The following is a 23,677-nucleotide window of genomic DNA, read 5'->3' as shown; positions in this document are numbered from 1 at the left end:
CTCCTCCTCCTCCAGTGCTGTACTTCCATTTCCTGTCCTCAATCCCTAGTTAAGAATGCCATTTGGACCAAACACACAACAGTGAAAAATCTTTTTTTTTTCCATAGAGAAAAGTTGATGACAGGTTTGATTTATGACAATTGCCATGAACGAGGCGTTAACATTGCAAGGCCAGAGTGTGTTGCATTTGTGAAACAGTGCACTGGCTCCTTTCACTGCAGTGCAAACATTTGACCTAAAAGGGCAAGAACAACTTGAGCAGGCAGCCGTCTTCTCCGCTGCCGTCGATGACGTGTGAGACTCTAAAAGGAAATGAATGTAGACGTAAAACACAAAAAGAGGAAAAAGTACCAATTTTTTTCCATTAAAATCTTTTTCGATCAACTTCTGAGAAGTGAAACTTGTTTGGGAGTTACAGCATGTGAAATACTTATGCAATTATTACCTGTTAGATTGCTGGCATGCAACATTAAACAATTTGAATGAATGCATCAGTTTTATCCTAAATTGTGACCTGACAGGTGTCCTGGTAGTGCAGTGGTTATGATGCATATCATTCACTTCACTGTGATCGCAGCGTCCCGTGACTCTCAGACAAAAGACTTTTAAGCTGAGGTAAAGTCTTCACCTCAGTCTATGCAGCTCTGTCCCACTCTAACACACTGAACACCTCTGTCTGCTGAGAATCTCACATCCCTCACATGTCAACATTTATTTTAGAAACTAAGAGGAACAGGTTTTAGCTTGAAGGCTGTGTCGTTTTGTAATAAGTGTAAGGGTTTCCTGATACAACGGGTGGTGTTGTTTTCCTCACACCATAAGTTATATTCACATCATAACAGAAATGTGAGAGATACATGTTGTTTGTGGTTTAATGCATATATAATTACGGAAATGTTTTATATTTAAAATGATAATTTCCATTTGGGGGAAGCTGACTTGTGCTTTCAGAGTGTGATACATTTGGCAGGTTCATTTTCGGCAGGAGTGGAAAAATAACAATACTCAATTGTTAATGTTAATTTTAATGAAGCATGTTTTGGAACATATCTTATCACCATTCGCAACAGTAAGTGTCTTGTGTTGTACGTTTGTACCTTTAGGCCCTTTGACCTGAAAACATTTCTTTGGACAAGTTTAGAAATAAAGTTTTTTTTTCCACGTTCTCGACATTTAGAGTTCATGGAACAATAATATTCCCGTCTGTAATACATTTTGATTGAGGAATATCACATACAGGCTGTACTGAAGCACAATCATTTCAGTACGTTTGCTTTTTTTTTTACCTGAAACATGTCTGATTCAGCACATTTTATATTACCTCAAAAATGAAAGAATTCCGATCACTCTCAATCGCTCACTCTCTTTCAACAATCAACGAGCATCAGAGTAAAAAAGAAGAATATAATACAACTTAATTGCTCACCAGAGTGGAAACGTGTCTTTGAATCCCCCAAAAGATAAACAATTAGAGTCATTTTTTTTTTTTTAGCAGACACTTTGTTTGAATCTGAATTAAGCGATACAATAGAGCAATACAAGAACATGTAACATATAAAACAAGCATATTAAGCATCTGTGTTAGAATACACTTCAGTGCACAAGTAAAACATGAAGATAAAATACCTAAAGCAAAGCTTAACACATTAAAAATGGTTTGTTTGAGTTTCAAATGCTGATTGTATTTTGATTAGAAGACTTTCACTTCATTTTTATTCCTCATAAAAAATATTCTTTGCAAAATTATACAATAACAATTTTTACTGCACTGTAAAAAAAAAAAGCTGTTGTTGAAAAATATATTATTTCCAACATATATTTGACTATTTCATCAATCGATGTGCAGGCGACATATTCAAACAAGATCATTCAAAAGCTTTATTTTCATCAATACTGTCCAATTCAACTCTTGTCAAAACCTTTTCACCCTTGTTTTTCTTCCCATCACCCCTCCCCCCCCCCCGTCTCGCTGTCAGGCAGGTGTGTGTCTGCTCACTCACTCCAGCTGTGACTCCTCCACTGGGTTTCTCCTCCCTCCATCTTCCCCTCTCTCCGGCATCTTTCTGTGGGGCAAACAGGAAGCTATACGGCGGCTTGTCATGAGGCCTCCTGTTCCAGCCCCCGCCAACCCCGTCGCTGTCAACCAACGACGATACTTCCCTTTTCCAACCGTTCACTTCCACCCACACGTATGCTACATCTGCTTCTCGGTCGTGTTTTGCCGCCTTCTTGTTACACATTTGCATACAATTTGCAGGAACACGGTCGTATCCTTCTGCACATCCTCTCCTGTTGTCTGTGTGACTGTCACTCCCCGGCTGCAACAGGAAGGAGGAGGTGAAACGTCTCCTTACTTTAGTCTGATTGCTTCAACGCTAAAACACAAATGCTGAAGGAGGTGCGACGCTAACGTCTGATAGTCAAAAACAAAATGTCCCAAAGAACTATACTCTAATAAATCATTTCCCCACAGCAAAAACAACAGGGTTTCCACCAACACGTGCTTCAACAAGTGTGTTTTTTTTTAGTGAATTTAAAAGGTCACACGTGAGGTCAGGTAAGTTTATCTTTGAACGATGATGTTCACGTGCCCATGTCGTCCCTCTTGTTCATACTGGCTATTAGAGGATCCCTTTTTCTGCAGCAAACATCAGAAGTTTAATCTGCAGTCCACGTGAAGCTTCAGCAGTCTCACTTAATCAAATCACGTGAGACGCAGTAACACGAGAAGGAATCTTTTGTAACTGCATGCATGATGATTTAAACAAGCCTATATGCAGAGCAGCACCCCATCCCTGGAGGAATTCATGTTTCAAATACAATAATGAAAACACTGCTGGTGCATGTGTACATGTCGCCACTCAGCGTATAGCAGCACAAGGGCAGAAGAACAAGCACATGGGGAGAGAGAAAGAGAGCAGAAGACCATGCTAAAATATGTTGTCAACCAGTTCAGGGTGCAAACTCATATGTGGATTCATGATATTAACGTGAACAAAGTTAATGTTTGGACCTTAAAGTATACACCGAGCTCACCGAGACTGGGGAGTGACGAGGATAAACTTCCCCCCTCCAAAAAAGGTATGGCTTGGAGAAGACGTCCCTTTTCTTATAAAACGTTATGTATTGATATACAGGCAATATACAGGAGATCAATATGACATATAGATAACTGTATAGAGCACAAAGCCCTCAGTTTTGGCAGCGACAAAGCTTGAATATGTCACTTGTCTGAAAGCTCAAAGCAGATTCACACTGTGGTTTGTTTCCTGAATAATGTCAGATTTTAATGAGGCTGCGATGTGCACATAAAGCACCAACAGTGCTGTTAAAAAGCAACCCTCTTTGTTTCTCGGGATTTCTGCCCTTGTTTATAGATTGCATTTAATCCGATCTTTTAGGCTGAGAGAGAGGGAAACAACCATCAATGTTTGGATTGCTGGTTGTGCAAACTTGTAAACCTCTTTTTAGATAGTTCAGTTAATCGGACAGCATTCAGGCAAACTCTGCTGAATTTGATTTAAATTGTTCCTTGCGAGAACGCCTAATATCAGCAACACTGCAATCTTCATAAGACGTTAGAGAGTGTGATGTCTTCAGTGTGGAATACCTGCTTCGCTAATAGACGGCTTTTAATTCCTGTGGTTTCAATGGAAGTAGAAATTCTCCTTGCTTCACTATATGCTCTTTATTTTTTTCTCACTGATTTTTCCTAAAAGAACTCCTGCACCCTCTGTACTTTCACGTATAATAATGGGAGGAAGCAGCATGAAGATAGCATGTTTGATCATTGCGCACATCAGTCAAAGAAGAAAAGCACCTCAGAGAACTTTGGTGTCATTTTCTTTTCATCACAGACTCTGTAAACTACACTGCGCCACCAAAGTCGCTGAAAAATGTGAAAGAAAATAACACAGTGTTGTTTGAGCTAACCGAAGACATTGCACAACTGGGGTCATTCACGTTAACCATGTGTCTCCTTTGTACGTTTATGGCTCTATATGCTTCATGGAACATCTGCACTATGGGTGGTGAAAATAGTCTCTAGTGTTAACAAACTGTAAATTATAAAAGGTTGTGATACATAAACTAATACATTGAAATAGGATCTATCAGTGACTCAACATTACTGCCATGCAGTAGCTTTGATTAGAGCACTTTTAGGTGTATACGGAGTGTTTGAATACGATTTTTTATGAGATTTGTTAGTGTAGCATGACGCCCAATGGGGCAGTCTTCATAAACTCATGCTGTGCAGTGAAACATTGTTCAAGGAGCATTGCTGCAATGAAAATTAAATAAGGGTGTCTTTATTCAGTGTGCTGCTACACAGTATGGTGTAAGGTCATTTTTCATTTTAAAAACTGTATGTTAGGAGGCTATACGCCAGCTATCACCATTTCATCAGGTGATCTTGTATAAAAGGATGAGCTCACCTTATGGCTTGCAGAGTGTGACTGCCAGTTTTATGGTGCTGTAGATTTTTAATAAACGCCTCAAGCAGAACTGAGTGTACAGACCCACCAGTGTCACCGACCAACGAGGTGGTTTGCGGAGCTGTCGACCTTTTAAACCGTGCTTCTATGAGCCTGGTTTTGTACTGAACTGAACCAAACAGGAAAAAGACTGAAGCGAATGAGATTGAACTGAAGATAGTCGGACCAACCTTGATGTCACACTCATACAACCATTTAGTTTCAAAACGTAAACAGTAGTTCTGCGTCATATTCATTGCAAATTTCTAATGGGAGTCTACAAAAAACTGCCAAACTCCAGAAAACTTGGATGGATTCCTAAAGGACCTTGATGATTCGCGCACGGTCAGCAATCTGTCAACTCCCACCTGCCGCCCGTCCTTCTCTGCAATGCTGTCTGCTGCTGGGTTGATGGCCATTTTGAGCGATGCAGGGACTTTGTCTATCATTTTTTTCCTCAGTTTGTTTGACCTGATAATGAAATTTAAATCAGGTGAAGCCTGAAGTAGAAGAGGAATAAACTCTGAACCTCCGATCGCAAACATTCAAGATTTAAAGGAGACAGAATAATCCCTGATGAAGGTAAACAAACCTTTACCGACACATCAACCCTCACCGTTACTAATTAATTAGAATGTTAACACGTGTACTGTGAGGCACTGAGGAGGGACGAAACAAAAACAGCTCACTTTGCAAAAAATATCCTCACTCCAAAGATCAAAAAGAGGATAGAAGCACAAGGACACACACGCAGAAATCAGCAATGGGGTCCACGTTTCAGTAACGTCAAACAGCCTTTTTTTGTGAAAGGAGGGGTGAAAACAAGCCCTTCACAAATAGAGTCTTTGTCTGCGAAATGGTGGGATGACAACCTTTGACCCCTTTACATTTCGGTGCCTGAGAGGCGGGACCCCGCAGCCCGGCGGGCGCTCTCATTGGACAAGGTCGTTGGACATTTGAGGCCTGTGGGGGGGACGTGATTGGAGCGCGAGTCTTATCCGGAGCGCAGGAGACAAGAGAACAAGAGACACAGCGACACAGCATGGGACACATACAGAGAGAGAAGGAGGCTGAGACGAGAGAGAGCGAGATGGATGGATGGATGGAAGGAGAGACGGGGAGGACGGTTACACGGTGTGTGTGTGTGTGTGTGTGTGTGTGTGCGTGCAGCAGAAAAGCACATATAGCAGTGTGTCAAGAGTGCTGTCAGTCACTCATCCATCCAGCTGGCTAATTGGCTCCTTACCCTCTCCCTCTCTTTCCCTCCCTCCCTCTCTCTCTCTCTCTCTCTACCTCCCTCCCTCCATCCCTCCCTCCCTCACTTGCCCTCTCTCTCTCTCTCTCTCTCCCTCCATCAGGCGTTGCTCCTAACTGCGCGCCGGAGGCCAAAATGCAGATGAGCTCTGCCTCGCGTCAGGGGGAGCTTCTGCTCTGCTTAATTATCTGAGTGAGAGTCTGTGTGTGTAGGTGTTTGTGTGTGTGAGAGAGAGAGAGAGAGAGAGAGAGAGAGAGAGAGAGAGAGAGAGAGAGAGGGAGAGAGAGAGACTGTGAGAGAGAGTTAGCTTATCAGCTTACCGGCCCACACACACACACACACCGCTCATGCTGCTGCTGCTGTTGCTGCTATGCTAAACAGCAAGGCATCCTGGGAATTGCAGTGACAGCTCATTTTGGTTTTTTCGCAGTCTATGTATGAAAGCTGCTGAGAGACAACCCTTCCCTCCCCCCCTGCCTCCCCCTATTTCCCTCTCCCCTTCCAATACACATGCACACACACACTCACCGACACACCTATACACACATTGACATACACACACACACACACACTCGCGCACACAAAACCCTCTCTCTTTCCCTGGTGCTCATGGGAACGGGTCCGGGGCCTGTCACTAACCCCCCCACCACCACCACCACCACCACCCTCCCCTCATTGCCGCGGTGACAGGGCTTGTTGACAAACGCCAGCAGTCATCAGGGCACCATGGGAAATCTTCTGCCACCATTTTGTCAGCAGAATGACAGAAGCTGTTAATGTCTCGCCTCTCGCCCTGACACGAGACGCCGGGGCTGACAGACTCTGACACGCGCCATACACACGCACACACACACACACACACACACACACATAATGACACACTCCTCGAGATACACACTGCTGTGTGCGCAGCCGTACACTGACACAAATGTCACGCTCGATACAGACACAAACACACATGTTCACGCACACTCACTCACACACACACACACACCATTCATGTCCACATTTTGTGCCCCCATCCTTCACTCACCCCCCATCTCACTCAACTAAATCAGTCAGTGTGTGTGTGTGTGTGTGCGTGTGTGTGTGTGTCTGTGTGTTGTCTGACAACTAGATGCGTATGGTTGTTTAGTGTGTATGATTCGGGAGTGTTAATGAGGATATGTGTATGAGTGTGTACGGCTCCTAATGAGTCGTACTCTAGTGTGTGTGCTTCTGTGCGTGTGTGTGTGTGAGAAGACAGTGTCTCAGCTCTCGTTATGTATGCGGCGTGTGTGTCTGATCAATAACATTTACAATCCCGACAGGAGATAGAGCCTGGTGGACAACCCTAACTGACCGTTATGAGAACATGATGAACTCCGGACAGAGCGCGCACACACACACACACACACACTCGGGTATATACGGGCAGCTTCTCTGGACAGCCAATTACCGTTCCTCATAATCCACTTGCTCCACACACAGCCTCTGCCATCCACCTGTGTACAGTCGGTGTACAACCGACAGACGTCGAGATGTATTTGTGAGTGTGTGTGTGTGTGTGTGAGGGGGGGTTGCTGAGGATGCCAAAGTTCCCTCCAGAATCCACAAAGATACACCGTCTCCAGCACACAGGCCCCCGATCAGATCAACATTGGTAGTTACATCTCGCTGCACTGGCTGCAACTGTTGGGAACTGAAGTATCTGTTTAACGTCTCAGGATTTTTTCGAGTCGTTCCTGCTGGGACGAAACACTGCAGAATCGGTTTAGGTTTGATGCTGAAGAAAAAGGTGTGTTTATGTTGCGCTTCAATGTGTGCTTTAGGATTAGCTCGGGTGTTTCCAGAGGCGGGGAAGAAGCCCTGACAGCAAGAAAGACGTGGCCAAATAGAGCACACAGAGAAATGTGACCTTGGAGCATCAGCACACCACATGTAAGTGCCAAGGCAAATGTAAAATAGCCTTGATGAAAAGAGTGGATCGCAAATACTTCACTAAACATTTCAGATCTCCAAACTCCTCTAAAGGTGTGAAGATGTCCACAAAATCTGGTCCAACCTGTTCAGATATTAGAGCACTGAACAGTTATGGGGTAGATGATAGTAACAACGTTTTGACAGACATTTCTCACAATTTTTGGATGTTTTAAAGATTGATTTTCTCTTTACCGATTAACCCTAGAAAAAGCATTTTGGTTGATTCTTTGTTGATCACCACCTAATATTTTTATTGTTTCCTTAATCTGTGTAATAATACTGAGCCCAGTCAAGTGCATTAACCAACGCAGTCTATTAATTAAAGCAGCAGTCTGGATCTTATATGGAGGTGCATCCCAACATTAAATATCATATTGGCCTGCAACTACTTCTAAATCTTGTATCGTCAAAGTTACTTGGGACTAGATGAACATCACCTGCCACTCACATAACGTTGCCAAATCTTGATCATAATATTTTCTGGTATCAATTTTAAAAACTGTCCATACAGCTGGTTTAGTCATCTTCCTTTTGTTCTCTTCCTGCACATCGATTTATATAAAAACCTTTGCCCACACTCTTTCTCTCGCAAACGCTGGCAGAGCTCTGTCACTTGTACAGTCGATACCAAAAACTTTTTACATCACACACACACACACACACACTCACACACACACACACTGACACCCGTACAGTAAGTGGGCTGTGTGGAAACCTGTTAAGCACCACTCACTCTCTCTAAAGCAAATTTTCCTTTTGAGACAAAGTGTGAGGATCGGTGGAGGAAGCTGAACACTACAGATGACGCTTCATGCACACAGTCACACAGACAGAGTTCTGCCATTGGTCGCTGGTCAACGTTTTGGGTTATTTTCCTCAAATGTTCATGCTAATGGGAAGCTTGTCCTGGAAGCTATAGTGATAATTTATTGTGATCTAACTAAAATAGTACTGGGCTAATTGATGTCCCAGATGTCAGCAACGGTAAAGAAGCAGTATTACAAGCAGGGACACCTCCGGGGAAACCCAGAGCCAGATAGAGGCCCCGGAGCTGTTGTTGAGATGTAATCTAGATGTTGTCAGGAGGCCCAGAATGTACTACTGCCCCACAGTACTCCACAGTCATATTCAATGCATCTTTCTGTGAAAGACACATTGTCCACATACAGGCTAAACTAAATTCCCCAGCCTGTTTTCAGACTTTTGAATTGCTGCATGTGTGCAAACATAATGATAATTAAGTCTGATTATAAGACAAAAAAAATCTAAACCTGCTATTTTTGCTATATTGTGCTGTACGTTCTGTCGGGACTTAAGGGAATAGTTTGCCAGATTCCAGTAAGTTAGCCCACTGCTCCCAGCATGGAAATAGACCGGCACATAACTCTTATAAAACCGTTGCTTATCGTTTTTATTCTGTTCTTATTAAACAAACAACAGATACAATGCTAATTAGTGAGCTTTAAATATGATGGTATGGATGGATCCTTTCACTTTATGCTTCATATTCTGCTGTGGCAATAAAGGGGCTCATTTCCCAAAACGTCAAACTGTTGCTTAAATGTTGGCCTTTATCTGGTGATAAGCCCATATGAATGAGGGACAATGTTACTAATTTGACAGGTTGTAGGCCGCTAATTCATTCAATCAGTCATGGAATCTGTTGTTTTCATTCTAAAAGTTTGTTTTTTACAGTTTCATGTTTTCCACTAAAGACTTCAAATGTCATATACTGTCTTAAAGCTTAATTGGTGCACAGACCCATAAGACATGATGAAGTTTATACAGATTAGGCTTTTAACTCAGTAGAAGTGCAGCCATAATTATATTAAAACATATATGATCTTTCTCGTAACTTGCTCTCTAAAAATAGGAGGGGGGGATCAAACCCTTATAGCAGTCTATTTATCACGGTGCATTAGAACTTGTTTAACATCACACACGCGCGCGCACACACTCAGTGAGCGCACGAGCAGGTCGAGGGAGCGCGAGTCAAGTGCAGCTTTCAGCAGGTGCCGCCCCGCGTGAGCCGGCTAGGACGAGATGAAAGACACCGCTTCACACCCGCCGACTCTCTCCCCGCTTCCCCGCGCGCTCGGTGAGGTAGATTTGTAGTGACAGCAGCGGGTGCATTCGCCAGTCATTCCCCATAAAAGGTTCCGTCTGATCAAAGCCCCGCTGAGGCTGGGAGAGGCAGGGAGGCGGCCCGCTATGTCGGCGTGTCGGTGTGTGTCTGCGTGTCTCCGGTGTCTCGCAGGGTTGAGGCGGTTTTGAAGCTTTAAAAACACACACACACAAAAAAAAAAAAACTCTCTGTCTCTCTCTTCCCGCTATTTACATTCGAGCTCCGTTTTGCCTCGGCAGTAAAACATTGGTTTTATTCCCCCCGCCTGTAGCCAGTGTGACAGCCTCGGCTGCATTAATCAACTCTTCCCGCTCGGAGTCAAGGATTTCTTAAACTGGAAGAATTAAATCTTTAAATACATTTTAAACGGAAGTGTCTGACTGAAGTTATGTTAACAAGCCCCCCCCCCCAACCTGGTGTGTGTGTGTGTGAGAGAGAGAGAGCACATCCCCCGCTGAGCGCTGAGGGGTTCGTACACACAAAAGCAGAAAAGAGGCAATGTGTTGATATACATTTACGCATCCGCTGTCAATTACACAAACACTTTAGCGGGAGTAAAAGTTCGCCTTTTTTCCTCCCACAATATGAACACCAAATATCAAGAAGTCACCACTGCAAGCTGAACTTTTAAGTAACTGTATTCCCAATTTTTTTTTTTCATATTCAGTTTTTAAATCACCAGGAAGCACGCACGAGCACGTCCCTCTTTACCTCCTCATTAACATCAGTCGTCCCGTCACAAGCAGACAGCATTATTCACCATCAATTAAGCGCGCAGGAATCCAAAGTCAGTCTACTGCTGACACATCTTGGTGAAGAGGCCGGGATGCAAATGCACAAAAAAAAAGAAGATATTTTGGCAATGCAAATTTTTTAAAATCAGTTAAAAAGAGTAGACTGTATAGCCCCCCCTCCCCCCCACACCCCAAATTCATTGTTGTTGGTTATCTGAAGCACAAAGCTTTCCATACATTGATCTTTTCCCTTGCAATAGTCTCAGTCCCTGCTGAATTAAACATGGCCCATCAACATCACATGAAGTTGTTGTCCGTGCATCAATCAGAGCAGAGTTTAAAGAAGCGTTCGAGACAATGCAATAGTCTGCTCGCAAGACACTATGTTTTGAGCACCAACAATTCAGGCTTAGCTTGATTACTGGAAACTACATGTGAAGGCCTAAAATCTAAGTATCTCTATTGGGGTAAGGTCTAAACCCGTCTATTAATGCAAAATCTTTTTATTTACGAGAATACATTAAAGCCCCGTTATTATCATCAGCACACAAAGTTCTTCCGCAGTTAAAACAGATTTGGTTATTTCACATGACAGATTTCTGTAGTTATGTTTTTGTTCCTCTCACTGGTTCATTGTAGGCGGGGCTCATTTAGAAGAAAATAAAAAGTGATGACATTTGCAGGTTGTTAACTAATATTGCCAAATCTGATCAAACCATGTTTTTATGAGCTTCAAAGCATATTTATTTCCACATCAGAAGATTCAAAATGATTGTCTCATGTAATCTGCCAATCATTTATGAAAAATGCCCATCACAATAACATCATTCTCTCTCTTGTACCTCATTTGTACATTATCTATGTTTGGGCAGATGCGTCAACAGAAGTATGAATGTCAATTTCTTTAATTGGTCTGGTGCAACAGTCCAAAACCCAAAGATATTAAGTTTACTCACAGACTACACGAGAAGAAAAAGCATCATATATTCACATTTTAAAAGCTGGAGCCAGTGACATTTGTGTTCCTAATAGTCACACAGCCCAGATGTGAATAAAATGAACAGTGGCTGATTTTTACAAGAGGCAAGAAAGAACAGCAGACCCAGAAATGAGCGTCAGTGTGGTTATCACCACACCCTTTAATTCCAACAGTTTGTAAGAAAAAAAAAAAATATTACAGCGTATATAAACATTAGGATGACTGTAGCTCTTCTGAGTGCTTAAACTTTGCTATGTTACATTCGACTCAGTGAGTTGTGATGCTGACGTGATGAACCTCAAAGTCCATAAACTCATACGCAACTTTTCTCGACGACATTCTGCTATAATTTAACAGCCTCTCAGCAAAAGTTGAATTTACACAAGATTCCTAGAAAACACACTCGCATACTGTATCCAACTCTTCTCTGATGAAGGCAAAGTGGCGCTAGTATGTACACTCTGTTGTCTGGAGGTTAGTGTGTGTGTGTGTGTGTGTGTGTGTGTGTGTGTGGCCGTCATGATGAACCTGAAGATCAGGTGGCGTTTTACTGCGGGTAGGCCTCGATCACCATGGCATGACCCTAGAAAACAAAAGAATACACGCTTGTCAGGAAAAACAAACAGAATTGGAAATATCATTTTGATCAATATCCAAGTTTCCCCAGATACAAAATGTTAAGATCTGAGTTGGTGGTACCAAACTAACAGTCAGTCGTGGTTCGTGTGGCTCTGCGGTCTCACACTCGTCACCCAGTGCTTACCTGTCCTCCAGCAGCACAAGCCGCCACCAGTCCGTACTGTCCTCCCTCCTTCTGCAGCCGGTGAGCCACTGTGGTCACCAGCCTGCAGCCGGTGGCCCCGAACGGATGACCCAAAGAGAGAGAGCCTCCCCACAGGTTGAACTTCTCCATGGGAGGAGCTCCCACCTACACACACAAACACAAATGCAAAAGGCATGTGGTTAGGACTGATATTTACACGAGCATTACTTTGTGTAAAATCCAAATTCAGCATCCAGAGAGGCGAGGGCTATAAACTGACAGACTGCCAAGGTTAAAGGTCAGGTGAATAATTGAAAACTACTTCTGTACTTGAAGACTTCTATCAGGATTTCCAAACAAATGTCTTTGCATTTATCTCTTGACCTAATTCATGAAGTGATGTTTAGAATTAGTTGCCCAATATGAATCTTTACTTTTTTAAAACATAATATACAGTATATAAAAACTAAGCAAAACATCTAATATCTAATTGATGTTCATTAATTGTTTTTATATATTTCTTTATTTTATTTAGCCAGGATAATCCCATTGAGATTTTGAAACTCATTTTCAACGGGGTCCTGGCCAAGATGGCAGCGTAAAAGTTTCACCACTTAAAAACAGAAATGACTTAAAAAAACAAAAACAACATAAAAATATACACAGAGGTGTCCGCTACTAAAACTAGTTTTTGGCGCGTTCGATATGATGATCTGATGTTTAAAAGACAGATTGTCTTCTAGGAAAAAAAAAAACATTTATAAGTTGAGACTGGTTCAATTAACTTACTAGTTACAGTAATAATCTAACACACATCATCAGCTGTCTTCTTTGACCTTTTTGTGTAAATAGGTGTGAAATCAAACCAAACTAGCAAACCAAGGTATACAAACATGTGGATATTACTTAGTTTTTTGTATTACAGTACAACCATATCAAAATAGGATTATCATAGAAAAAAGGACCAAATACTGATAAAAATGCCGTCATATGATTACCATGGCCAAAATGTTCTCTGTACATAACGTCCATCTGTATGTGAAACATGACCAGCAGCAATCTTTACCTTCGATTTCTTGCCCAAGTACGTCTGTCCAAACCAATCAGAGTCCATAGCCTTCAGATTTGCCATTATCTGGCCCTGGAAAACACACAAATACGTCCACAGCTTTACCAGAGATCCCTGACACATCGATATATACTCATTCAAAAGTACATGGATCTGAAGTAGACCACTCTAATGGTGCTTTGAGAGATTCTAGTTTAATGATGCTCATCTGCAACTTAACATATCTGGGCAATTAACAGGACACATTCACCCACCACTACAAAAGCTCATGCAGACTTTTTTCACCCTCCAAAATCGGTTAACTTACTGCGAAGGCCTCGTGGAACTCGAAGACGTCAATGTCGCTCATGGTCAAGCCGGCCCGTTCCAGGACCTTTGGTGTACCGTACGTTGGCCTGCAAGAGTTAAACAGGACACAGAGTCACACTGATGGTCTTCAAAAAAAAACACACACAAGGTTAGCCATCACAAATGGTGTGAGAATCCCTTGTTTAGCAAATGTTAAAAGCTGAAATAAAAAAAAACTTCAAATCAAATAAGTGAGTCGACATCTCTACTCAATCGTACGACACTGAGGGACTCACCCCAGAAGCAGCTGATCTTTGGGGTCCTGGGACACGTAGACAAAGTCTCTGCCAGGATGCAAACACAATATGATCAGCACATCTGAAAAGAGCATCGTCGGGGAAATTGAGGCTACGCTAACAAAACAAAGAGGGTGCAGATACCTGAGGTACGCTTTCGGCTTGTAACCCATAGCCAAAGCCTTCTCTTCAGACATCACAAGCACAGCAGACGCCCCGTCAGTCTGAGGACACAAGCAGCTCAGTTAATGTGAGGGAAGCTTATGAGTCGTGAGCGAAGGCAGTTGAAAGGGAATCATGGGAGATAAATAATCATATCTATGCTGAGGCTGTTATTGAGCAGAGCGCGCTGTACAGACTGTGTGTGTGTGTGTGTGTGTGTGTACCAGGAAGGAGGAGTTGGCGGCGGTGACCGTGCCGTGAGGTTTGATGAAGGCAGCCTTTAGTTTGCCCATTTGCTCCATGGTGGATAGGCGGATGCCGTTGTCCTTGGAAACAATATCACGACCTGGTAAAGACAAAAATATACAGTCATCATGTAAACAAAACAAAAAACAACAAAAAACCAACAACATACAATGCTTTATAATTGACCTGTATGTTGAATTTGTTTCAAATCTAAAGTAAAGTTAATGAATTACAAGAATACGACCTACTACATTTAAGTACACAACCATCTATAAAAATGTGCTTACCTGGTACTTTAAAGGAGATGACATCCTCCAGCAGGCCGGCGTCCTGGGCCTTTTTGGCCAGAGAGTGTGATCGCACAGCGAACTCATCCTGCTCCACTCTGGTGACCCCAAACGCAGCAGCCAGACGATCGGCACTGTGGCCCATCGTTTCAGCCGTGGAGAACTCCGCCACAGCAGGAAGCTACACACACACACGCATAATGAAACGTTACAGGAGGAAATACTACAGTGTATATTATAGGTCAAAAATAATTAATTTAAAATGAAAGAGGTGCTAGATTTGAAGTGAATATATATACCTCTGGGGCGAGATGTGCCATCCGGATGCTGCCAATCAGACCCAGCCTCTGGCCGAGGGTCTTCGCCTTGTTGAGGGACAGCATGGTCTTCCTCATCTTGCGGCTATGACGGATGGGGACATCAGACATGAACTCCACCCCTCCTGCAACGACGGAGTCACACTGGCCTGCAGCAATCAGACCAACAGCTGGAGAGAGAGAGAGAGAGACAAACAAAGGTCAAATAAAGCCCCTATCGTTCTTAATGTATGTGCCTTACTGTAGTGACAAGAACACACATCTGATCTCAGCCTCCAGCTGTGATCCTGCTTCATTACTATTATTGTTTTTAATGATTCCTCATCTTCAACATGCCCAGATGTTATGGTGTGTTTTGTTATCAACGTTGAAAAAAATGTAAATGTTTTTTTTTGTCACTTTTATATGCTGTGGTGCGGACATTTCTTTCGCTGAGCTACCTGTGGTCATTGCCTGGTTGGAGGAGATGCAGGCCATGGTGACGGTGTGAGCTGGGATCTTGTCAGAGAAGCCTGCACCCAGGGCTGCCTGAAACCACAGTAAAACATAATTAAAATGGAGAAGATGCACAACAAGGACAGCCGCTCCAAAAAGCTCCTTTGGTTAATATTATGTCTTAGGATCGAGGCTTAAAGAGAATACATAAAACACATGCAAGGCCCGTGAAGCTGCAGATGCTCTGTGATAATACCTCTCTTGCCACGTTGCTGGTTTTGACCTCCTGGATGACTGTTCCATAGATGATGTAGTCTACAGCGTCTTTGGGTAATCCCGTCCTCTGCAGCAGACCCCTGGGAAAATCAACATGGAAAATGTTTAAACCACAGTAGCACTAAAAAAATAGAGAAGCATAAAAGGCAGAAACATTTGACCTTGATTTATTGTGGTAATAAAAACTCTGATGGCACCATTCATATAAATAACACAACATAAGGACACACTTACTGCATAGCTGCTCTGGCCAAGTCATGGGGCATTAGGTCGGCATATCTGTAAACAGAAACCAGACAGGTTTTTACCTTCATGCTGAGATAAAAATGTAAAAGTCATTACACTACAGGTTTTCCTTCTTAGACTCCAGCTAGTGAACTTGGCCATAAGAAGGAAGCAAAGACGTACGTGGTCCCAGACAGCAGGAAAGGGGTTCGAACTCCTTCCACCAGCACTATGTTCTTCACACCAGGCCGAGCCAGCGTCTTCTTGCTCTTTGTCTGAACTGAAAGGAAAGTAAGAGAGTAACAGACAGTTAGACTCCGATAGATACGAGCTGACCTGAGGAATCAATCGGAGTATCATCTCAAGATCTTTTTTGTTTTTTAGATTCCTCCTAGAGAGGATAGCTTTAGGTTCTGTCCAGGTAAATAAACAAATCAATAAATGGAGGCTTTACAACGTTCAGATCATTATTGAAACAGTGTGATGTCCACAAGACTATAATCTGGATTAGCATGTGAATGTAAATGATATCATCAAGAGTAATGACTTACCATGAGCATGAAGCTGGGCCGTCGTGCTGAGAGAGCGTGCCCCTGAGACACATACACAGGAAAACATTCATTATCCTCAATTATATCATTGAAAATACTTCACCAAACAGACCGACGTACATTGGAATATGTTAATCTGAGAAACAAACAACTTTATATAAAACGTACCCAACCGCACCGCCCAGGAAGGGCTGACAGAGGAGCTCCGCACTGTGTTCAGCAACATGGAAGCCATTATGTTCTGCGGGGGGAAAAACAGTAATTGTTAGTAAAAAGTCTTAAACAGGATGCTGTTAAATTAAATAAAATGTTCACGGCCCTGCATAACATTTTGTTTTATTGTAATACTTTCTGTTTTAATAGTATTGTTTTTCTCAGGCAGGAAAAAAAATCCAATTTCTATTTAAACTGGACCGCAAACTACCAGCTAATGCAACAATTACAACATGTAGAACACATTTATATCAATGAGGGTAGGCTGACTATCGGAGACACCTTTCTAAATCACTTTCAACAAAAACTGAACATTCAAAACTTCATGAAGAGAGGATTTATTGCAGGACTTTTGTATTAGACAGTTTTAGCTAGGTGTATAAATGTTCTTACGTTACAATACAGTGTACGAGAGGGGGCATCCCTACTGGAGAGTGACAGAACCCCACGACAAAGACTCTCAGGTAATACTCACATCCAGCTCTGTAGGCAAAAGGTCACCTGGCTGACATAATAAACAGTCATCCCACCATATTTGCAGTGTTGAGAGAACAACAGGTAGCGAAGAGAGACTAGCGCTACCAGAAACATCGAAGTATTGATATATAAATACTTAATATTTGAAATGGCCTCATTTACCAATGTGTACCAGACCAGTACCAGATGTGCTTTCGACTGACTGACTGTGTCTCTGTGTGTGTCTCTCTCTCTCTCACTCACACACACACACACACACACACACACACACACACACACACACACACACACACAGTATTAAAGTTAGAAATTCCAGTACTGTGTCAACAGAGTCTATATAAAACTGTGGAAATGCAAATTCTCACTCAGTGGTGGAATGTAACTATGTACATTTACTCAAGTACTGTACTTAAGTAGTTCCATTTTATGCTACTTTATACTTCTACTCCACTATATTATGAAAATGTATTTTACTTTGTTAATTTGTACATAAATAAAAAAAAAACACAGTATGATATGCTTAATGCTGTATGATATGATGCAGTACTTTACTACCAATCTACACAGTAGAAGCAAATACAGTTGGCTCCACTTTGAAAAACTGTGTAAACTGTATGTAATCGTTAGTGATGAAAACAGAATATAATTTTTATAATGACACAACACTGTGAAAGGAGCCATTCTGCATAATGAGTACTTTTACTTTTGAATGCACTAAGTACATATTTCTGACAATACTTCTGTACTTTAACTTAACATTCTCAGGACCTTTATTTTTATTTAATATTCTTAGACTAAGGTATTTCTTCCACCACTAAATTTAACTATAAAGCTGAAGACCTTTAACGGTTTAAGAGCCTTCTCTGTTCCACATTTACCATTGACCCATACTAAATATCAATAGGGTTTCAATGTTGTACAGATTCAAACTTAAAAGAAGAGCTCTAATAGCTAGAGTATATATAATATACATAGAAAATGTGTCTTGTTTTATATGTGCGACAACGTGACATACACCAGTTGACGGTCACCCAGCCCAACTCTGGCTGTGAACCTTCACCTAGATTCCTCTCCTAGCGAATGACAGAGACATACATGCAGGATCACGGGAGTCAAACAGGATCAGAGCTGTCTGCTGTCGATTAAGTATTTGAAGTGACGTTTACAGCAAAAAACACATTACTGACACGATCTAATCAGCAAAACGATGAAGCTGGAAGCAAAATCCAAGCTAGTAAAGCTACTTGTTAGCCTAACGTTAACGTTTTCATTCAGTCGTGATCTATTCCGCTACGCTTGAGGTGAAGAAACGCATTAGCTGTGTTCGCACCATGTCTTTTCTCTTCCTAATTGTAATATCAATAGCGATAGCTGTATTAAAGTTTACCTGTATTTGAGATATGTCTTTGACGACACCAGTTCTCTGTCAGACGATGGGACAGCCTCAGCAGCGCCGGACTACGCTTTCAAGGACCCACCAGTGTGTTAGCAGACCTAGATAACGCCTGAAGTAAAAACCACAATCAACAAACGAATAGTCACATACCTACTTGTGTTTAAGAACTCTATTGATTGTACATTATAATACCATCATAATGATTCATTTAGCTTTTCTCAAATGAAAGATAGCAATTTGAGTACAAACAACAACATTTTATGCTACGGCAATATTTCAGCGCGTTTTGAGGTCCTTATCCCGTTACCGACACTCAACGCTTGATACTCATGCTGCGTAATCCACTTAATTCAGATGTTAACAGGTGAGAAAGAGGACCTAATTAGCATGTAATGGTCAGTGGAGGAAGAATTGCTCAGATATTTTACTGTAGCATTACTACAGACTCTGCCATGCATTCAAATTCTTACTTAAGTGAACGTACAAAAGTATTAGAATAAAAATATACTTGAAGTACAAAAAATAGAATTTATCGTTGTGCAGAATTACCTATTTCAGAATATTGTGTATTATTGTTATTAATGTTATTAATGTATTGATGTGGTAAAGGTGGAGCTTATTTGAATATTAATTTATATGTTGTTGGATAACGTAACTAATACATATATCATAATATACATTTGGAAAGTAACTAGCAACCAAAGCTATCAAATACTAATATAGTAAAATGTGCAATATTCACGATAAGTGGTCTAAAAGTATGAAATGGAAAGAACACAAGTAAAAAAGTAAAGTAAATTGTACAGAATACTTGGTTACATTCCACCACATTTGCTTAAACAATTAGTTAATTCATTAGTCAATGAAAAAAAATAAAATACACTAAAATAATCTGCAACAATTTACATAATTGATTAATCGTTGAAGTCAACTGTCAAGCAAAAATGCCATTCTCTGTTTCCAGTTTGTCAAATATGAGTTTTTGCTGTTTTTGTCTGTTTTATATCATTATAAATTGAGGGTCCCAAAAGTAGATCATGGGTCATTCTTGCTTCTTCCGTATGTGAGGGCATTCAGGGTCCTCTGTCTCTCTCTCTGTTTCTCAGGTCTTCATCATTGGCAGGTAAATAGGAGCTTGATAGTGATTGGTCGATCTAATATGCACCTTTTTTACAGGCCATTTTAGTAAAAGTTAGACATTATTAAGTTTGTGTGGTCTTCCTCTAATGTGAAAGGCTTTAAAATGTTTTAGGGAGGTGAGTTATACTGCCCCCTGAAACATGTAGTAATCTTCCCTTCTCTAACATCTTTAGTCAAATTGAGCTCAGCTTAGCCTGTGTTTGCATCGTCAGCATGATTAAACAACTGACTTAGTTATGTTTACATGCAAGGTTAATGGTATAATGTTAATCCAGCAGAAATTAACATAATACAATACCGGTAGCCCTCCGCCTGACGGCCTCTCGTCTTTTTTACTCTCCATCAAGCTCGAACACGTGTCAGCTATACGAGCTCAGGGATGATGTGGCAGTTGTGCGACTCAACGATCCAAAAGCCAAGATGTGTGTGTGTGTGTGTGTGTGTGTGTGTGTGTGTGTCTGTGTGGGTGTGTTTATGGAAGAGAGTAAGAGACAGTACGTACATGTCAGAGAGAGAGAGAGAGATTATGTTTGTGACAGTCTTGACTTCCTGTCTCAGTCTCTCCCTGACAGGTGTGACATGATTAATCAGAGCGCGTGCATTTGTGTGTGTGTGTGTTCGTGTGTACGCAGGTGAACAAACTATCGTGCCGGATGCAGTCAGAGTTGGCGGAGGTGATGGAGGAGATCTGGTCGAACGGTGCTGTGAAAAAGGGCCGTCTTAATCTCCACCTTCATCCCCTGGGTAGATATCAAGCAGGATTATTGGGGCTTCAACAAGAATTTCAAAATTTTGCGGGTGGTCACTGTTCCACTTGTCTGTGTTGTATTACCTATTTGTTTAGCTTCAGCTGTCTGTATTGACTTTCTGTTTACCTTAAGCGTCTGTACGTTATTGTATGTCTTTATTGTATTTCTATGCTTAGAACCCCAGGAGGACTAGAGGCACACCGCTGTGCTTTTAATTGGGATCCTTGAATAAACAATAAACTCCTACACTTATATGTTTTTTGAACCAGAGGAAAGACATTTATTATGGTGCATTGTCACACTTCCAACTTGCTTAACTGCAAGCAAACTGGGCCTTAAAGAAAAGTAAAGAAAGTGACATGATTCACTTCATAGAAATTCAACAATAAATTCGGACAAATTAAATACGTGTAGCTGAGTAATAAAGCGCTCTTTTTCTGTTGCTCTTAGTTTGATTGAATACTATAACAGCAGTGAGGAGGTCACGCGTGTCTCTCAGAAAGTTCAGAAGAAGATCGAGAAGTCTCCCATCCTAAATGCTGCTGCCATCCATGGCTCCCGCCTGGGTGGACGTACAACCGTGTGTGTGACTTGACGAACCAACTTAGTTGGAAAAATGCTTCTTATGTGGACTAAGATTTGACCACTTACTCCCGATTCTGTGTCTTCTGTACCAAATCGCCACAAATAGCAAAGAAATGATCCTACACCGGAGGTCAACCTGGGACTGCGGCCTGAAGCAGGCGGCACTCAGAGACTGCCTCACTTGGAATGGGATATCAGCTCACAATATCTGCAACTCGCTTGTTGCACGTGTAATAATACGTGTGTGTGTGTATGTGTGAGTGGAGCGTTGGACATTATGCTGACAGGAGCATCCGGGCAAATAAAACCAAGAAGATGGGTCTAGTGCACCAGCTTGTGGACCCTCAGGGTATCTTCTGCAAGTGGCATTTTTCTCCATCGCTGTACTGCACTGCTGTAATGTTCTGCAATGTGCTCCTCCAGGCGAGGGTGAAAGGGAATTAAACTCTTGTGTTTGTTTACTCCAGGTCCTGGTATACTGAAGAGTGCAGAGGAGAGGACTGTTGAATACCTCGAGGAAGTTCAATCATACAAATGTTTGGATATAAATGTATGAATGAATGTTAATTTATCTTGTGACGTTCTAAACAAGACTAAACTACTGACATCAACTGTTTATAAAGCTCTTTATATACAGGCTGTGATATGAAGTAGTTAAAACTAGCATACACTTTGATGCGTCTGTATTTGCAATCTAACAATGTCATTGCAAGTAGTCTAACTTTTGATATTTTAAGTACATTTGACTGATTGTGCTTCTGCGCTTTTATTTAAATAAGAAATTGAATTCAGGACTTTTGCTTGTACTGGAGTATTTTACATTGTTGTATTAGTACTTTCACATACGTGAAGGATCAGAGTACCTCTTCCACCCACTGCTTACCTGCAGCATCACCTTTTCACCATTTGTAGGATTGCTAGCTAAACCAAGGCGAAGTAATACATTTGATCACTGTTACTGTAAAAGACACAAAAACGACATTGTAAACATTTTATTCCCTCGTAAAAACAAGAAAAAATTGTACTTGTATTGTATTTCTAGTTGTATTTGTACCTTGGAATCAGATGCATATCTCTATACTTACATACTTAAGATGTTTACTTCTACTTCTATTGAGAGTTCAGTGGCCGTGGACCTGTCTGTCCTTTGTAATTTCTCCTTTATGTCTGCTGACAGACAGTGTTGTGGCTGCTACTACGCACGGCTAAAGTGCTTGTCGCACTGCCCATGTCTCTGATAGCAAACTGATCTGGGATACTGTTCTATTTGATCATTTTCTTTTCAATGCAGTAACCGTGGTACCGTATTCGGCCTCATTAAAGTGTGTGTGTGTGTGTGGGGGGGGGGGAATCTTGGCGTCGGGAGCAGCCTTTGACGTGGCTGCAGTCTATCAAATTTATTATGGAATTATGACACAACAGCAGCTGGCAACAAGAGAATCACAAGAACTAATAGACAAGTTGACTTTGACATTCACACCAACATAAATTGCATTTTCGGTTATCTGTCTAACTTGGATGATCTCGCCTCTTGTCGTAACCCTCACTGTGGCTGAGGCTGCAGTCGTATCACATTACTGTCATCAGTGCCAGCAGGAAGAAGTAGTGCGCTGGATTTATGTGTAGTATTCAGAGAGCAGGCCAATTTCATTTGGATAGCTGAAGGGAAAACGTTTATTCCAGTAACTGCTGAACAACATTTCTTAGTCGCTCTTGCATTTTTGTTGCTGTCAAAGTATAAAAATTCAAGTTTTGTCTGCATATTCAGCCACGATAGATTAAATATATTAGACATATGAGACATGTTCTCATTTTGTACCTATTTCAATTATTTGGGGTAGGATTTGGAGGTATTTATATAACGTAGCGGAATGATAAATGTCAGGCTGCAACTAAAAATGATTTTCATTATCGATTTATCTGCCAAATTCTTTTTTGATTAATCATTTAATCTTTGAAACAGTGAAAAATGCCTGTCGAAATTCACCCTCGACTAAATTTAGAAAGTGAACTTCAACAGGCAGATGTTCCTTCTTATTTAATATTGATTTATTATTAACAGCTGTTTTGATATCTGATGCAACATAATCCTAACGGTGTCGGCTCTGATGGGGCTTTGCGCCTTTCCTCCGGTTTCTTGTGCTTTACTTTCAAGCAGCCATCAGTGTGTGTTTTTTCTAGTGGTGTGTAATAAAGACGTAAACAAATGGCCGCGTGGACATATTACTTAGTGGAATTTCATTTATTATTATTCAAGGCTAAATCAAGCATATCTGAACAAGTGATCTGAGGTACATTTTGAAAACTCTTATTTCTGAGCAACACATCTGCATATCTGACTACAGACAGAAGGACGTCTCGTGTTACCCTTACAGGGAATGTTAATAGAAAATGTCACTGTCCTAAAGTCCAAAATGGCCTTCATACAGAATAGTGTAAGATATTGTTGAGTGAATCAATGATCAGTACCAGAAACCTACTTACTTTATTGGGTGCCCCAGATTTTCTCTTTTTTTCTTCATTCAGCTTTAAACAACTATCTCTTTCTTATATCCTAAGAATTGTTATTTATGCCAATTACCGGCCACTGACGCTCAATGCACAGATGAAGAGGACTGTGCAAGAGACTCAGGTAGGGAACAGGTTCAGTGTTACATCTGAGTGGTTACATG

The 23,677-nt window shown here is 41.4% G+C and overlaps 1 protein-coding gene and 1 long non-coding RNA gene across 3 annotated transcripts; one reads left to right on the top strand and one right to left on the bottom strand.

The window, feature by feature from the left end:
- Nucleotides 1-11,660: 11,660 nt before the first annotated feature.
- Nucleotides 11,661-18,607, bottom strand: hadhb (hydroxyacyl-CoA dehydrogenase trifunctional multienzyme complex subunit beta). The gene is made up of 16 exons (XM_076083942.1): nt 18,523-18,607; nt 16,614-16,686; nt 16,446-16,487; nt 16,078-16,174; nt 15,904-15,948; nt 15,650-15,749; nt 15,399-15,486; nt 14,941-15,128; nt 14,642-14,822; nt 14,333-14,454; nt 14,091-14,170; nt 13,947-13,994; nt 13,670-13,757; nt 13,360-13,434; nt 12,294-12,458; nt 11,661-12,113 (listed from the first exon to the last, which is right to left on the bottom strand). Exons 2-16 carry the CDS (start codon nt 16,678-16,680, stop codon nt 12,078-12,080), a joined length of 1,422 nt encoding a protein of 473 aa, XP_075940057.1. The 5' UTR covers nt 16,681-16,686; nt 18,523-18,607; the 3' UTR covers nt 11,661-12,077.
- Nucleotides 18,608-18,932: 325 nt separating this feature from the next.
- On the top strand, nt 18,933-23,228 carry LOC142942067 (uncharacterized). 2 transcript variants are annotated; one of them, XR_012951552.1, is made up of 3 exons: nt 18,933-20,093; nt 20,304-20,415; nt 21,473-23,228. It is a non-coding gene; the product is annotated as an uncharacterized LOC142942067 (long non-coding RNA). The 2 variants fall into 2 exon arrangements; XR_012951551.1 differs by lacking the exon at nt 18,933-20,093 and having other exon boundaries at nt 20,105-20,415.
- Nucleotides 23,229-23,677: the final 449 nt, after the last annotated feature.

The sequence above is a fragment of the Anarhichas minor genome, unplaced genomic scaffold, assembly GCF_050575085.1.
Source record: "Anarhichas minor isolate MPS153535 unplaced genomic scaffold, ASM5057508v1 ptg000136l, whole genome shotgun sequence".
Classification (NCBI taxonomy): domain Eukaryota; kingdom Metazoa; phylum Chordata; class Actinopteri; order Perciformes; family Anarhichadidae; genus Anarhichas; species Anarhichas minor.
The sequence above is the reverse complement of the archived record's forward strand: the minus strand, read 5'-3'. Positions and strand labels throughout refer to the sequence as shown.

Bases quoted from the DNA above. Each gene is read 5' to 3' on its own strand.
- hadhb (XM_076083942.1), bottom strand. From the start codon at position 16,680: ATGGCTTCCATGTTGCTGAACACAGTGCGGAGCTCCTCTGTCAGCCCT. The intron at 15,750-15,903 runs GTAAGTGTGTCC...TGATTTTCCCAG, and splicing joins TTGGCCAGAGCAGCTATGCA to GGGTCTGCTGCAGAGGACGG. The intron at 14,823-14,940 runs GTATATATATTC...GTGTGTGTGTAG, and splicing joins TGGCACATCTCGCCCCAGAG to CTTCCTGCTGTGGCGGAGTT.